This window comes from Pan paniscus, chromosome 16, assembly GCF_029289425.2.
Source record: "Pan paniscus chromosome 16, NHGRI_mPanPan1-v2.0_pri, whole genome shotgun sequence".
NCBI lineage: Eukaryota > Metazoa > Chordata > Mammalia > Primates > Hominidae > Pan > Pan paniscus.
Window position 1 is genome coordinate 65,632,610 of NC_073265.2, and position 15,867 is coordinate 65,648,476.

At 38.2% G+C, this 15,867-nt stretch overlaps 1 protein-coding gene across 11 annotated transcripts in view; it reads right to left on the bottom strand.

Moving 5' to 3' along the window:
- The window catches only part of SCAPER (S-phase cyclin A associated protein in the ER), a 568,863-nt gene that overhangs the window by 83,559 nt on the left and 469,437 nt on the right, over positions 1–15,867 (bottom strand). For all 11 annotated transcript variants that reach the window (XM_034939208.4, XM_034939207.4, XM_063596813.1 and 8 more), the window contains one exon: positions 2,165–2,397. In XM_034939208.4, the coding sequence (XP_034795099.1) occupies positions 2,165–2,397 (233 nt within the window). The remainder of the gene's footprint in view (positions 1–2,164; positions 2,398–15,867) is intronic.

Here is a 15,867-nt window from a genome sequence, read left to right on the forward strand (position 1 = left end):
TTATCTGTAAGAAAACAATATTCAACAACAGTGGTTCAAATCAGAGAAAGACTGGCATGGTATTTTTTGAAGCAGTATGGTTGTCAATCATCATTTTTAAGTCACATGAGTTATTTGGTTTGGCAGATTACTACTGCTCCTTCCTAAAGGAGGAAGGTATTAGGGGAAAAATACCTTCTAAAAGAAGGTATTAAAAGAAGGATTTGGTAATTATAATAATGTATGTGAAAATGTACGTATTTCCCCCTGGAAGGCCCACTGGAATTGCAATGAAGCATTTGAATGGGTCTTCCGCTTCATCACAGCTAAGGCATGTGGCTAAGTTGTCTGGATGACAAGCATGCAGGTTTGCTGCATCACAGGGTAGCCCAAGGGAGAATGCAGGGACAGAATGACATTCGTCAGCAGAGAGGGCAAACTCTACAACGACCAAAAGGACATGGGGAATTGAATGGGATCAAGCAACTGAGAGAAAGGCCAGGGAGGCTAAAAGTCAAGTGCTGTAAGATAAATGGTTGTGGCCCAAAGGGCCTGGTGCTCTCCAGTAATAAATACACTTGAGGAAAGAGGACAGGCAGATAGAAGGGGTAAGTGAACAAAGTAATCAAGGGTAAGGAAGCTACTGAATGAAACAACTGTTCCCAAGAAAGCACTACAAGAAAGCAGAAGAAATTTATGAACTGCGAAAGAAGCAAATACAGAGGAGTGCATTCTTGTTCTCCTGTTAACCAACCATAAGCTTCAGAGAGCAACAAATTGCATGGATTTGGGGAGCCAGAGATCAGTGCAGAACACAGAAGAGGTGCTGATAGGTGGAACAGGTAATTGATTAACACCAGATGAAACTCTGTTGGGAAATAAAAAATTAACGAGGGTAAATGAGTTCAGATGCCAAAGTAGGAGTAAATTTCCCTGGAGAGAAGGTGACCTTAGAAGGAAACAGGGCTGACCTTGAACAGGTGTCAGAAATTGCCACATTTGTGTAGTGGAAAGCATACAGGTGTTGGGAGTCCAGCTAGACATGAGTTCCACTCTCAGCTCTCCTACCTACTTTTAATCTTATTTATTACATAACCTTGGGCTAAGTACTTAACTTCTTTGAGCAATTTCCTCACCTACAAAGCTTAAGTTAGAAATATTACACTTACAGGGCTGCAAAGCCTCTACTACAATACCTTACACTTAAAGGGGTTACTATACTATACTATAGGTATAACCCTATAAGGTTAACCTACTAGGTGTAAGGTATTATACTATAATGGGTACTCTATAAATGGTAGCTATTATTGTTGTTTTAAGTCTGAACCTAATTTATAACCAGAGATGAACTGAGATAGGGGAATTCTCAGAAATTCCTTCAGTTGGAAAGAGTTGACATCAAGAAACTTGTAAAAGCTCTAGCAGAACACATTCTAACATCACATATCTAAATATCAAGAAAAGCCAGGTGCGGTGACTCACACCTGTAATCCCAGCACTTTGGGAGATGGAGGCGGGTGGGTCATTTGTGGTCAAGAGTTTGAGACCAGCCTGGCAAACATGGTGAAACCTTATCTCTACTAAAAATACAAAAATTAGCCAGGCATGGTGGCATGTGCCTGTAATCCCAGCTACTTGGGAGGCTGAGGCAGAAGAATTGCTTGAACCCAGGAGGCGAAGGTTGCTGTGAGCCAAGGTTGCGCTGCACCACTGCACTCCAGACTGGGTGATAGAAACAACAACAACAACAACAAAACAACCAAGAATGATACCTGAGCTCTACCTATATTGCTTTTCATTAAAATAATTTTCTTTCTCTCTACAAAACTGTTTTAAAAAATCCATTGTGCTCTTCCGTGTTTTCCAAATTGTGTTTATCATTGAGCATGTATTACTTTCATAATTAGGAAAAAGAACTTATTTTTAAAAGGTGGGGGACAGACAGACAGACATGCTGTCTGCTGCTGCAAAAGAGCCTGAATATCTGAAGTAAAGTATTAATAGCAGCAATGGAGTGAAGGTGATAAATCTGAGAAATATTTACAAGGTATTCTTGGTATTCTCTACCAGGAATGTGTGAATGGCATTGTGAGAACCACTGCCATCACATGGGCCTTGAGATTTAAATTATTTTAATATAGTTTCTTAACAAAGAACAAAGTTTTAAGAACTCTAGCAATTTTACCTGATAAGGTCCTGAACTCGATTGTTAAAAGGATCACCTTGTGAGGGTTTGTTTTTCATTTCCTGTGTTGGTATTTTTGGGGTAGCTGGCTGGCAGTTTCCATCTGGTCGATTGGCAATCAGGCAGCCCAAAACCACAGCACTGACTTTGAGAAGTCCAGTTGTCAAGCCTTCAAAAACTTGTTTATTTGTATTTCTTCCCAAAATAGTATTATTTTCATCTGGAACATAAACCTAGATGAAAAAAAAGTACAGTAAATATGTTTCAATAAAACCACCAAAAATGGGCAGAGACAGTTTAGAACATTTCTGGAATAATAAGTAATTTTGACAATCTAAAATGTTCAAGAGTGTTGGCTCTGAAATCAGACTGCAAGTTCAAATCTGAGCTTTACCCTCAGTACCTGATGTCCCTGGATAAGGTTACTATTTCAAAATTCCAATTTCTCATCTATAAAACAAGGATAATGAGAGTACCTGTATCATAGAATTTTTGTGATTATTAAATGAGCTGATACATATAAAATGCTTAGAACATGCACAGGCATGCTGTAAGTATTCAATACTTAATAAATTATATTAAAAATTTAAATGAACTCAGAAAACAGATAAAATGACAGCACTGTTTCTTATTACAGTGTATTAAAAAAATCTAACCTGAATTCCTCTATCAGGATGAAATTTGCATTTCCTACTACAAAATGGCAAAATAGTTCTTTCCCTAGTACATAATGCCACACTCAGCTCTCTTTGTGTATAGTTTACAAGTAACGTGGTTATTAAACGTTGGAGCTTGGACCATGGCTCTGCAGTATATGATCTGAGACAAGTTCCTTGCTTTCTGTATCTCCCTAGCTCCCAGGACAACTCTGAAGTTCAACTAAGAAGGTGAATGGGAAAATATTTGGTAAAATATTAAATTCCACAAATGTACTTACTTGGTGACAACCAGCCTTTGCCTCATTTTCACTGTTTATCTGTATCAGTTCTACCAAAGATAGAGGAATAAATGATCACTTGGATCCAAAAGGGGGATCTTTAGAAAAAAGCAACTTATTGGCCAGAACTAGTCACACAGTCCACCCAACCACAAAGGGAGCCAGGAAATGTCATCCTATCATGTACTTGGAAAGAGAGAAAGAATCAGAACATCTGTTAAACAGCACTATCGACTGCATAGTAATAGTTATTGTTTTTTCTATTATGACTATGCAAATATTCACAGCTAATCTACTTAATATTTACCCTTTTGTCCAAAATTTTTGGTTTCACTGAGATAATCATTTTTCCCTATATGTTGAATTTCCTATTTATGTATCACTAATTCATTGTCTATCTTTTTTGTCAAAATGAAATTTCCCGTCAAGTTCATATACATCAGTGATTCCTGATTCTTTTTCCTTCTCCAAAGGAGACATTCTTCCTGAAATCAGCCACCCTCTTTCTCTAACCTAGACTGGTAGCTCTCTAGGCCTACTACACAGCTCTAGGTTAGATGCCCTTATTTCTTGGATCACATGTCTTCCTTTTCTTTCCATACAGTTCTCTCATTTTGGTGTAGGGTCTACTCCACCAACTTCCTAAGAAAGAGTGCATGGGAAGAAACATTTTGAGATTCTGCATGTTTAAAAATATCTTTTATTATCCTTACATTTTATCGATAGTTTGGCTGGATATAGGATTCTTGGTTGGAACCCATATCCTTTAAGTTTTGAAGGATTGCTCCATTGTTTTCCACTTCAAGCATGGCTGTTTAGAAGTCTCTAATTCCTAATACTTCAGTGCACACCCTGTAGAACTTTGAAACTCCAGAAACTTAGAATCTTCTTATGGCTGATTTCCTGTACCTTGGTATAGATTTTCTTTTATTTATTGTGTGAAAACTCAGTGGTCTTTTCAACTTGAAAGTTTTATGTTTCATTTCTGGGAAAATTTCTTGCATTATTTCTTTGCTAATTTCCTCCCATTCATTTTCTTTGTTGGATTTTTTGTTTTGTTTTGTTTTGTTTGGAGACAGAGTCTCACTCTGTCATCCAGACTGGAGTGCAGTGGCACGATCTCAGCTCTCTGCAACCTCTGCCTCTTGGGTTCAAGCAATTCTCCTGCCTCAGCCTCCTGAGTAGCTGGGATTACAGGTGTGTGTCATTACACCTGGCTAATTTTTGTATTTTTAGTAAAGACAGGGTTTTACCATGTTGGCCAGGCTAGTCTTGAATTCCCGACTTCAGGTGATCTGTCCACCTTGGCCTCCCCAAGTGCTGAGATTGCAGGCGTGAGCCACTGCGCCCAGCCTTCTGATGGATTTTGAACCTAGACTGAGCTTCTAATTTGGAAAATACTTTTTCTCTGGCTGTTCATCTTTTTATGTTTTTTCCTGCTTCTTTGGAGACTTCCTTATTTTCTAGTCCTATTAGTTTTTTTGTTTCATCAATTATATTTTAAAATTTCAAGAGCTCTTTTTGGCTTTCTATATGTTTTGGTAGTGTCTTGTTTTTATTTCATGGATGCAATATCTTCTCATCTTTGTGAAATTATACTTTTTAAAAGATTTTCTTTTGTTTCGAACATGGTCTCTGTTTTGTTTGAGGTTTTTCTGTATTTCAAGTTGGAGGCTTTCCTCAAATATGTAGTAATCTTGGGCTTTTTGTTCATATTTAAGATTGATGAATGAATATATCAGTGTATCACAATCTGGATCTAATCAAACAGAAGCTGAATACAAACTTCTGTGTGAGGAGTTTCAATTTGGGTGATTAGGTTGAGACCACACTTTTCTGCTGGGAGATCCCAGCTTTTAATATTTATAAGTCTATTGTCCTGGGACAGTTAATTTCATGACACAGAATGAAATCATATATCCTCCGCAAACCTGGAGTGTATAACATGGTGCCCATTTTCAGAGGTTCACTGGAGAAGGGGGCTCAGTATCTTACTGTTCTGAGAATGTGTTTTCACTAAATCACTTTGTTTTTGTATGGCTGTGCCTGGTTGTCCCCATGTTCTATTTAACTTTGATTGAAACTGGTGTCTTCTCTGAGGGTTGGGCAATGGCAGTCACTTGGCTATACATATAGTAGGTAGGTTCTAAGGCACCCAGGGCACCTAAACTGCCTTTTATTTAGACTTTCAACCAATTCCCCTCTTTGCAGCTCCCCTGCACCCTCATTTTCTGAGATAGCCAGTAACTCTAATTCTTGAGCCCTGCTAGGATTCTGTGGCACAAATTTTCTTCTGGCGTTTTGCTAGTTTGGGCAACTGTCTTTCAATCATGTGCTTTCCAGATTGAAAAAAAAAATACTTGCTTTCCTTTCCTTCCTGTGCTCTTTCTTTGAGGGTTTATAACTTTCATCTATTTACTAGAATATTAGTAAGGCCTCTCGACAGAGAGAATGTAATTTATGTGTTCAACTGGCCATATTCTAAAATTAACTCAATAAATCCTCTAAAATACAACTTTCTTTTTCTTTTACACACTACACAAAGAATATGAGTAATACACTTCTAGGTAATGTCAGGGTTCTTCATTCATCACAAATTTTCATATTCCTTTTTCTCCAACAACCTTGTACTGTTTTTCATCATGAAGTATTTCAAATAAAACACTATGTATGCATGTCATATTTAGCAATCTTTCATTTATCTAGAAGTTTTTTTATCCAGTAACTGGAACTTTTAAAAATACAATTGAGAATCAACAGGAAATAAAAAAGACTTCTGAGATAATAAAATTGATGTCATTTATTTAAACACTTGCTCATCTAACATTTGAGTACCTAACACATACATAGTCAAGGGAGCAGACTGATGCTTTGCTCATCCTCAGGCTTTTGTCCAGACCCTAAAGATTCTAATTTCATAAAACTGTAACAAGATGTGGTTTCTTGGTTTATAGTAACAGAAGGAATAATATAAAAAAGAAAAATGGGCCGGGCACAGTGGCTCACGCCTGTAATCCCAGCACTTTGGGAGGCCGAGGTGGGTGGATCACGAGATCAGGAGATAGAGATCATCCTGGTCAACATGGTGAAACCCTGTATCTACTAAAAACACAAAAAATTAGCCAGACATGGTGGCAGGTGCCTGTAATCCCAGCTCCTGGGGAGGCTGAGGCAGGAGAATTGCTTGAACCCAAGAGGCGGAGGTTGCAGTGAGCCGAGATCGTGCCATTGCACTCCAGTCTGGGCGACTGTGTGAGACTGTCTCAAAAAAAAAAAAAAAAAAATTTAAGAATATATTTACGGGCTGTTGGGATAATTCTGGGTGAAACATACTAATCTCATTATTTAGAAACTGTAAATGTGGTTTGGGGACCAAATGTTACCTCCTCATCTGCCCCAAGAAAATAAGCTCAATGTAAAGCAAATCAGATATATAGTTTTACACTATTGTTATATTCTCTGCCTATAGCTGACTGGCAACTTTTGATTTTCTGTCTCACTGGGGGCTTTGTGCTTAATTTCACAAACACCATTTTGTCAGTTGCTCATAAAGTAAACACAAATGGAGAAACTTCTATAACAATCTAGCGGTTACACAAAGAATCCTTGTGGCCCTGCACTAGGCAAATCTCCCTTGTCAGGCTTGCTGGGCCAAATCCTAGGATCTCAGGCCCAGGTCTAAAGGCCTTTACTCTACTGAACAGTCCTACTTTCTCACCATGATCTATTTTCCAACAGCCTCACTGAGCCTCACATCCAGTTCAAGCACCGAAGCAAATTTTTTTCATAGAAAATTTCATTTTTTCATTTAGATTGGCCCTTTCATTGTTAAAAATAGTGTTTTTCGCTTGGAACCTTCAGTAAAAGATTTTTTGGTCTGTCTCAGAGGACATTTTATTCAAATGGTCCCAGAAATTCTCCTTGTCCCTTTGTATAGATTTTTCTTTTGCTGGGTTTAAGTTATTTTACAGGAATATTGTAATAGAAAACCAATGCTTCATCTAGAAAAGAATTTCAAAATTGCCAGAATTAAGGTAAGGAGGGGCTCATCTTCAGTGAGACAAAATGATTTTTTTTTTTTTTTTTTAAAGATAGAGTCTTGCTTTGTCACCCAGGCTAGTGTGCAGTGGTGCAATCTCTGCTCACTGTATTCTCCACCTCCCCAGTTCAAGCAATTCTCATGCTTCACCTTCCCAAGAAGCTGGCATTACAGATGTGTGCCATCAGGCCCAGCTAATATTTTAGTAGAGATAGGGTTTCGTCATGTTTGCCAGGCTTGTCTCAAACTCCTGGCCTCAAGCAATCCGACCACCTTAGCCTCCCAAAGACCTTCTCGTCTTAAAAATGAGATTTGACAAAAAGAAACTTCAAGGAGAAGGTATCTATACTGTAAATGACATTTTATTCAAAGCAGTATACTGCACTGCTGTCTTACGTCTAGTTAGGTATCACTGTTACTTGCCAGAGGTAAAATAGCTCACTTGTGAGCAGCCTGCTCTTTTGGGACACCTTTAATATACATGAAATACGCATTTATGTGAGTGAGTTCTGATATTTGCTTATAGAGCAACATTTGAGTTTGAACTTACTTTCAGCACAGCTGCTGGGCCAAGGGCCTGTCCTTTGGGCAAGGTGTGCAAGCAACCTCCTCCCTTCCCCCACTCTGCTCTATTACACACCTGACTTACCTGAGTCTGGAATACATTCCATTCTGGGGTGGGTGGTCTGTGGAGGGCCAGGGGAAGGTTACCTTCCCAGCATGCATCAGTGTTTGTAACTACCACCTGCTGGTATGTACCAAGCCTGGCCTGGGAAAGAGAGCTATGTAGCTTTTGGTCCTTCTGAATCTCTCACCCCTCAGGCAGAAATCTAAAACCATGCTTTCTTTTCAAATGGATGAAAGGTATTTCCTTTAGAATATTTCTTTAGAATACACTAGAGTGGTCATTATCTTACTCTTATAATAGCAGCTTATTATACAGTGATTTCATGTACATAATCTTATTGTAAAATTTCCCATTCCCCTCAAAAGATATTTGACCTTTTAAAAATTTGTAGATATTTCATACAGTTTTAGATATAGAAAAAAATCTTAGAATCAAATCTTTTCATTTTATCTTTGGGGAAACCAAGGTCCAGAGGAGAAAAAGACTTCCTTGAGGATACAGAAATCATCAGGGCTGGAATAGATACTGGTGCCGATTCTCTAAACTTATTCCAAAATGAAACCCAATGTTTATAGGACCAAGCCCTGAATCAAAATGTTTTCAGCGAAGTTAAATTAAAAGTCATTATAACTTTTAAAAGCCAAGCATGTATTCTTTTTTCCCATTGCCAAAGTGGTTTCAAATACTTTCAACATTCTTGTTTGCAATACAGAAAGATGCTTTTATTAGTAATAGAAATCTATTGTTCTGTAATGTGATTCCATGAGAGAGAAAATTAAATTAGTAATTACTGGTAATTCTGTACAACTATTTTTTAGTATTCTGAAGATAGGTTTACATATTTTCAAGCTGTACAGTGTATACAGAATGCTCAGAATATGAATTAGGTTCACTGAGAATCAATAAGAGATTGTTTAGAAAACTGTCAAGACAGTGTCAGAGTACAGGAAAAAAAGGCAAAAAATGTGGAAGGGCTCCAGCAGCAGACACAAGTTCTTACATTGTTGGCCTCATTTCCTATACGAAACAGTCACTAAACATGCAACAGTCTTTTTGCCAGTGATATTTATAAAACGTGTATGCCCATGTTATATTATGCATAAAAATAGAACTGATGAAAGGTATTTACCTCAACAATTTACATGGCTTGAAAATATAAAAGGAAATCACATAGAAGTGGCTAGTAGTTCTTCACTATTATCTTTTAAAATTATTCCCCTTCTGGTTTTTTTTTTTTTTTTTTTTTTTTTTTGGAGACGGAGTCTGGCTCTGTCGCTCAGGCTGGGGTGCAGTGGCACGATCTTGGCTCACTGCAAGCTCCGCCTCCCAGGTTCACGCCATTCTCCCACCTCAGCCTCCCGAGTAGCTGGGACTACAGGCGCCCACCACCACGCCCGGCTAATTTTTTGTATTTTTAGTAGAGACGGGGTTTCACCATGTTAGCTAGGATGGTCTCGATCTCCTGACCTCGTGATCCACCCGCCTTGGCCTCCCAAAGTGCTGGGATTACAGGTGTGAGCCACCGTGCCCAGCCTATTCTCCTTCTTTTTATGCCACAAATAATGTTATGACAATATTAAAGAAGACACTGCAATTAATCCTAAATATCATTACCCTTTCTAACATATTTATGCCTTTGAGCCTATATTTATGCAGCCAAAATCCTAACAAGATAAAATGTCAGCAAACTTTATAGTGTATGCCTTAGTGGTCATGATGCTTACAAAAGTCTTCGTTATACATGTTGAATCATATACTTCCTCTGCTCAGCACATTCCCTGGTATCTCATTTCCTGCAAACTAAAAGCTCTAAACCTCATGATGCCCAAGGAAGCCCTTCTGATCTATCCTCTACCTCCATTCCTCCCCAAATTAATATACTAAATCAGTCTGTCTCTTGCTCGCATTCTGGTATTTCCTCTGCCTGGAATATCTTTCCCCCAGGTAACCTCATGACTAATTTCTCCACTTCTTCTAGGTCTCTATTCAAATGTCATCTTATCCGTAAGTTATGCCAGAGTGTCTTATTTAAAGTAATATTTCTCTCCCCAAACCTATCTTCCCTTTCTTGCTTACTCAACTTTATTTTTCTTCCAGTGCAATAGTTACCTCCTGACATACTGTACATTATTTCCTCTCTCTCTCAGAATATAAGCTCCACGAGAGCGAGACTTTGTCTTGATCACTGCTACAATCCCAGTGCCTACACAACATCAGACATGTAGTAGATGTTCACTAGATATTTTTTAAATGCATGTAGACACTGATTTTCACTAAAAAATTTCACCAAACCAATAATTGGGATATTTAGAAGGTCCAAGTTAAAGAGAAAACCAGCATTAAATATCTATCTATCTATCTATATATACATGTATATATAGATATAGATATATATAGTATTTAGTCATCCTGGGCAAAGGTGTAAAGTGAATTAAAGGAAGAAAGGAATTTTGCACACAAAATCCTTCTCTATGCAATATCCTAGGTGTTCACCTTTTACTCCTGTTTCAGTTACTGTAGTCTATGAGGTACATCTTTTCTTTTCCCCACCCCCCAAAATAAGTTATGTGCCTCACTGTAATTCCCAAACACCTTGTACATGCTGTGCTTTACTGCAGCACTCATTATACTACATTTTAAATGTCTCTTACTGGTTTGTCCTACTAAACTGTGAGCTACAATTTGTCTCTGTAGTTCCAGTGCCTAAATATTTGTCCAATGAAAGAATGGGTAGGTTTTAGAGGCATTTACATAGCAACTTTGGTGTGTTGGGAGCACTGTTCTGGGAGGCCTGAGTCTCTCTCATTCTATCTCACCTGCTGCTACCAGCATGACTTGTGAGTATCCAGTTCCTTATGTATAAAATGAGGACATTCAGCTTTAATTAATATTTACTGAGAGTCCACTGTAAGATGGCAAGCTAGGTCCCCTTATATATATTTATCCATTAAATGTTTATAGCTACCCTCCAGTATATCTATTATTATGCCTATTATGCAAATGAGAAAACAGAGGCTCAGAAAGGTTAAGCAACTTACACAAGATCTTGAAGTCAGCAAATAATGTAGCAGCTTCTCAAATCCAAAACATCTGACTCCATGTTAGGTGATATACCCTAACACCATTATATCTTTCCTAGTATAAGGATGGACTCAATCTCTGAGACCTCTTTTAAGTCTCAGATTCTGTAGGTCTTTATTTATGAGTATGAAGTTACTCAAGTAATCTCATCTATCTGGAATACAGGCAAAAACCAGGAAATAATTTAAAAAACCAATGAAAAAGGTGGTGGGGGCATGTGTATTGATGCAAATGAGAAGACAGATAAACAGCGAAAGTTGGGGTAAAAAACACCACCACTGAGGGAATCACCTTCTAAAAATAATGATAGATGGTGGACCTTGAAGAATGGAGAAAATCAGAGACTCCCAGAGTTGGAAAGCCTAAAGCTGATTATCTAGTTCATCCTCCCAAACAGTGCAGGGGCTCCTTAATATAAGAGGTCTTCTAAACGTTTGTGAAAAATGTGTATTTTGAAAAAACTATGCATGGATTTCAATTATTTTTGCACCAAAATAAACTTATACCAACTTGTTATAACATGTCTGAAGAGGCTCTAGTTGAAAGCACAAAGAAAGATAAGACATCCATTTGAAAAGATCCCCTTTAAGAGCAAGATGAATTCTGCTAACATTGAAGCAAGAACAAACATCAAATTTATGGTGAAGCTTGGGTGGAAGAATTGTGAAATCACTGGTGTTTTACAAAAAGTTTATGGGGACAATGGCCCAAGGAAATCAGCAGTTTACAAATGGATAACTTGTTTTAAGAAGGGACAACATGATGTTGAAGATGAAGCCTGCATCAGCAGACCATCTACATCAATTTACAAGGAAAGAATTCATTTTGTGCTCTAATTGAAGGTGACTGATGATTAATAGCAGAAACAACAGCTAACACCACAGACTTCTCAACTGGTAGCTTATACAATTCTGACTGAAAAATTAAAGTTGTGCAAACTTTCCAGTTGATGAGTGCCAAAACCACTGTGTCCAGCTCAGCTGCAGGCAAGAGCACAGCTTTCAATGGAAATTTTAAATAAGGGGGATTAAGATCCTGAAGCACTTCTTGGAAGAACTGCAATAGGACATGGCTTTACCAGTATGACTCTGGAGACAAAGCACAATCAAAGCAATGGCTACCAAGAGATGGAAATAGCCCAGTCAAAGCAAATGCGGACCAGTCAAGAGCAAAGATCATGGCAACATTTTCGGATGCTCAAGGCATTTTGCTTTTTGACTTTCTGGAGGGTGAAAGAATGATAACATCTGCTCATTATGAGTGCGTTTTGAGAAAGTTAGCCAGAGCATGAGCAGAATAACACCTGGGAAAGCTTCACCAGAGGGTCCTTTTCCATCACAGCAATACTCCTGCTTATTCTCATCAAATGTAGGCAACTTTTCAAGAGTTTTGATGGGAAATCATTGGGCATCCACCTTTCAGTCCTGATTTGTCTCCTTCTGACTTCTTGTTTCCTAATCTTAAAAAATCTGTAAAGGGCCCCATTTTTCTTCAGTTAATAATGTAAAAAAGATTGCATTGACATGGTTAAATTCCCAGGACCCTTAGTTTTTTAGGGATGAATTAGGTGGCTGGTAGTACCACTTATAAAAGTGTCTTGAACTTGATGGAACTTAAGTTAAAAAAATAAAGTTCACATTTTTTATGTTCATTATGTAATTCAGTTTTCCACAAGTTTTCCCTCTCTCCTCACTGCTGTAAACTAATCTTTCCCATTTTTAAATAAAATTTTGTTATTTTGGAACCATTTATGTTTAATCTAATTACCTATGTGTTAGGGCTTAAGTCCAACAATTTACCTTTTGTTTATTCTGTTTGTGGTCTGCTCTGCTTCTTGAACCCACACATTTACATCTTTTGCCAAATTTGGGACCATTTCAGCTACTATTTCTTCAAATACTTTTTCATCCCTGTCTTTTTTCTACTTCCATGAATCTGATTACACGAATGTTAGATCCCATGAGTCTGGTGACATGAATGTTAGATTTCTTGTTATGGCTCCATCAGTCCTTAGGTTCTGGTCATTTAAAACATTTTGGTCAGTTTTCTCTGTTGTTCTTCAGATTGGGTAATTTTGATTGTTCTAACTTCAAATTCATTGATTCTTTCATCCTTTCTCTCCATTCAGTCATTGGAGCACATTCATTGACTTTTAAAATTTTGGATTATTACAGTTTTCAATTATAGCATTTCACTTGGTTATTCTTTATATCTTCTATTTTATTTCAATAGCTTTAGGGATCAAAGTGGTTTCTGGTCACATGGATGAACTGTATAGTGGTGACGTCTGGGATTTTTGTGCACCTGTCACCCGAATAGTGTACACTGTACCCAATAAGTAAGTTTTTCATCCTTTACCCTATTCTCACCTTTTCTCCTTCTGAGTCTCCATTGTTCATTATACCACTCTGTATGCCTTTGCATACCCATAGCTTAGTTTCCACTTGTAAGTGAGAATATATATCTTCTATTTCTTTGCCGAGACTACTTTTTCATTTGCTTTAAGCATATTTGTAATTGCATGTTGAAGCATTTTTATGGTGGCTGCTTTAAAATCCTTATAAGAATTGTAACATCTGTTGTCTTTTCTCATTCAGGTTGAGATTTTCCTGGTTCTTTCTATGATGAGTGATTTTTAAATTATATTATGGAAACTTTGTGTATGATAAGACTGTATCTTACTGAAATCTTGTTTTAGAAGACCTCCTCTGACACTGTTCTGATGGGGGGCAGGGAGTGTCACCTCATTACTGTCAGCTGGGGGTGAAGGCTGCCTCATTATCAGGTGAGGGCAGGAATTCAGGCTCCTGAGTTAGCCACCTGGAGATGGCATGTTACTGATATCACCACCTGGAGATGGCATGTTACTGATATCACCACCCGGAGATGGCATGTTACTTGGTTTCCACAGGAGGGGTTTCCACATGAGGGGATGGGATAGGGCTTGTTACCACAGGAAGCTGGTGAGTCCTGGCATCTCACTTGGCCCCTTCTGGCACCATCCTGGTGACTGGGGAAGGAGAATCTCACTATCTCTCAGTAGGGGTGAAAAATCAGGCTTCCAATACAGTCTCCATGCACCCCGGGTGGAGGTGCATCATTACTGCTGGATGAGGATTAAAATCTCGATTTCCCACTCAGCCTTCTCTAACACCACCAAGGGATGGCGAGACGGGCGTTGCATGAGTGCTTAACCCTTTCTTAAGACCTCTGATTCTTCCAGAGGTAATATCCACTCTTACTGCACAGGGAATTTTCTTGTAGAAATAGTGGTAGAAGGGGCAGTAGTGATAATAGTAATAGCAGCTAACATTTAGTGGGCACTTAATGTGAGGTTCCATGATAACAGCTCATCTGGATCATTTCACTTAATCGACACAACACTCTCATAGATCAGAAATACTGTTATTCCTATATTCAGACAAGAAAACTAGGGTTCAGAGAGGTTAAATTACATCAGGGTCAGGATTTCAATCCAGGCTGTCTCACTTCTGAGCCTGAGTCTTTAACTATTGTAGTATACAATACTGAAAATTAATCAAGGTGACATGTGAAAGTGCTCAAAAATTATAAAGCACTAAACAAGTGTGATGGAAGTTTTATTACTATTTCCAGGGCACTGCAACAAGTGATCATGATTAGATAAATGAAAATCCAGGCTTCAACTGGCGCTAATGAATCATTTAAACATTGTTTCTCATTGCAATAGCTGCCCCAAAGGACATGTTTCATAGCAAAAGCTGCACAAGAACCTCGGGAAGTTTTAGAGGTAGAGCTTTAGTGAAATACAAGTATCTATTATTTTCTCATAGGTTGTTTTTGCACATATAGGGAACTGAAATTTCCTTTAATCTCTTCAGGCAAGCTCAATAGAAACTTATAAGGACAGATGTGTTATGGATAATCACTAAGCTTTGCTATCCACTTTATAGGATGGAGATTAACATTCTGGAGAACCCCCTACAGTTTAAAGAGGCAGTTATGTGCATATCCTGAAGTAGACAAATTCATATGAAAAAGGAAATGTATGTCATCCATAATCTCATAATACTGTGAAATATATACAGACAGTCCCCAACTTGCCATGGTTCAACTTATGATTTTTTGACTTTATCATGGTGTGAAAGAGATACGCGTTCAATAGAAACCATACTTCGAGTACCTATACATCCATTCCCTGTTTCACTTTCAGTACATGATTCAATAAATTACATGAGACATTCAACACTTCATTGTACAACAGACTCTGTTTTAGCTAATTCTGCCCAACTATAAGCTAATGTCAGTGTTTTGGGCACATTTAAGGTGGACTACGCTAAGCCATGATGTTTGTTAGGTCTGGTGTATTAAGGGCTGAAGGTTAAGCTGATCACCAATGGCTAATGATTTAATTGATTGTGCCTATGGAATGAAGCTTCCATAAAAACCCAATAGGATAGGGTTTGAAGAGCTTCAGGAGCATGAAACACATGGAGGTTCTTGGAGGGTGGTGCACCTGCAGAGGGTAATCCATGCTTCTTTTCCTCATCCTATAAATCTCTTCATCTGTATCCTTTGTAACATCCTTTGTGATAAACTGGTAAATTTAAGTGTTTCCTTGAGTTCTGTAAGCCACTCTAGCAAATTGATCGAACCCAAGGAAAGGGTCATGGGGAACTCTGATTTATAGTCATTTGGTCAGAAGCACAGGTAAAACAACCTGAGACTTCTGATTGGCATCTGAAGTGGTGGACAGTCTTGTGGGACTGAGCTCTAAACCTGTGGGTATGATGCTACCTTCAAGTAGTCAGAATTGAATTGAAGTAGAGGCTCCCAGCAGATGTTTGCTGCTGAAGGACTACTTGGCTTGGTGTGTGTGTCGGAAGACCCCTAAACATCTGAGGTCACAAACTCATTTTGTGTTGTGAAAGTATAGCTGAAACTGAGTTTGTTATTCCTATATTCTCAGACACCTATCTCTGAAATAATATTATTATCTGAACTACAAAACACATTAGCTTACAACAATTGCTTTCATT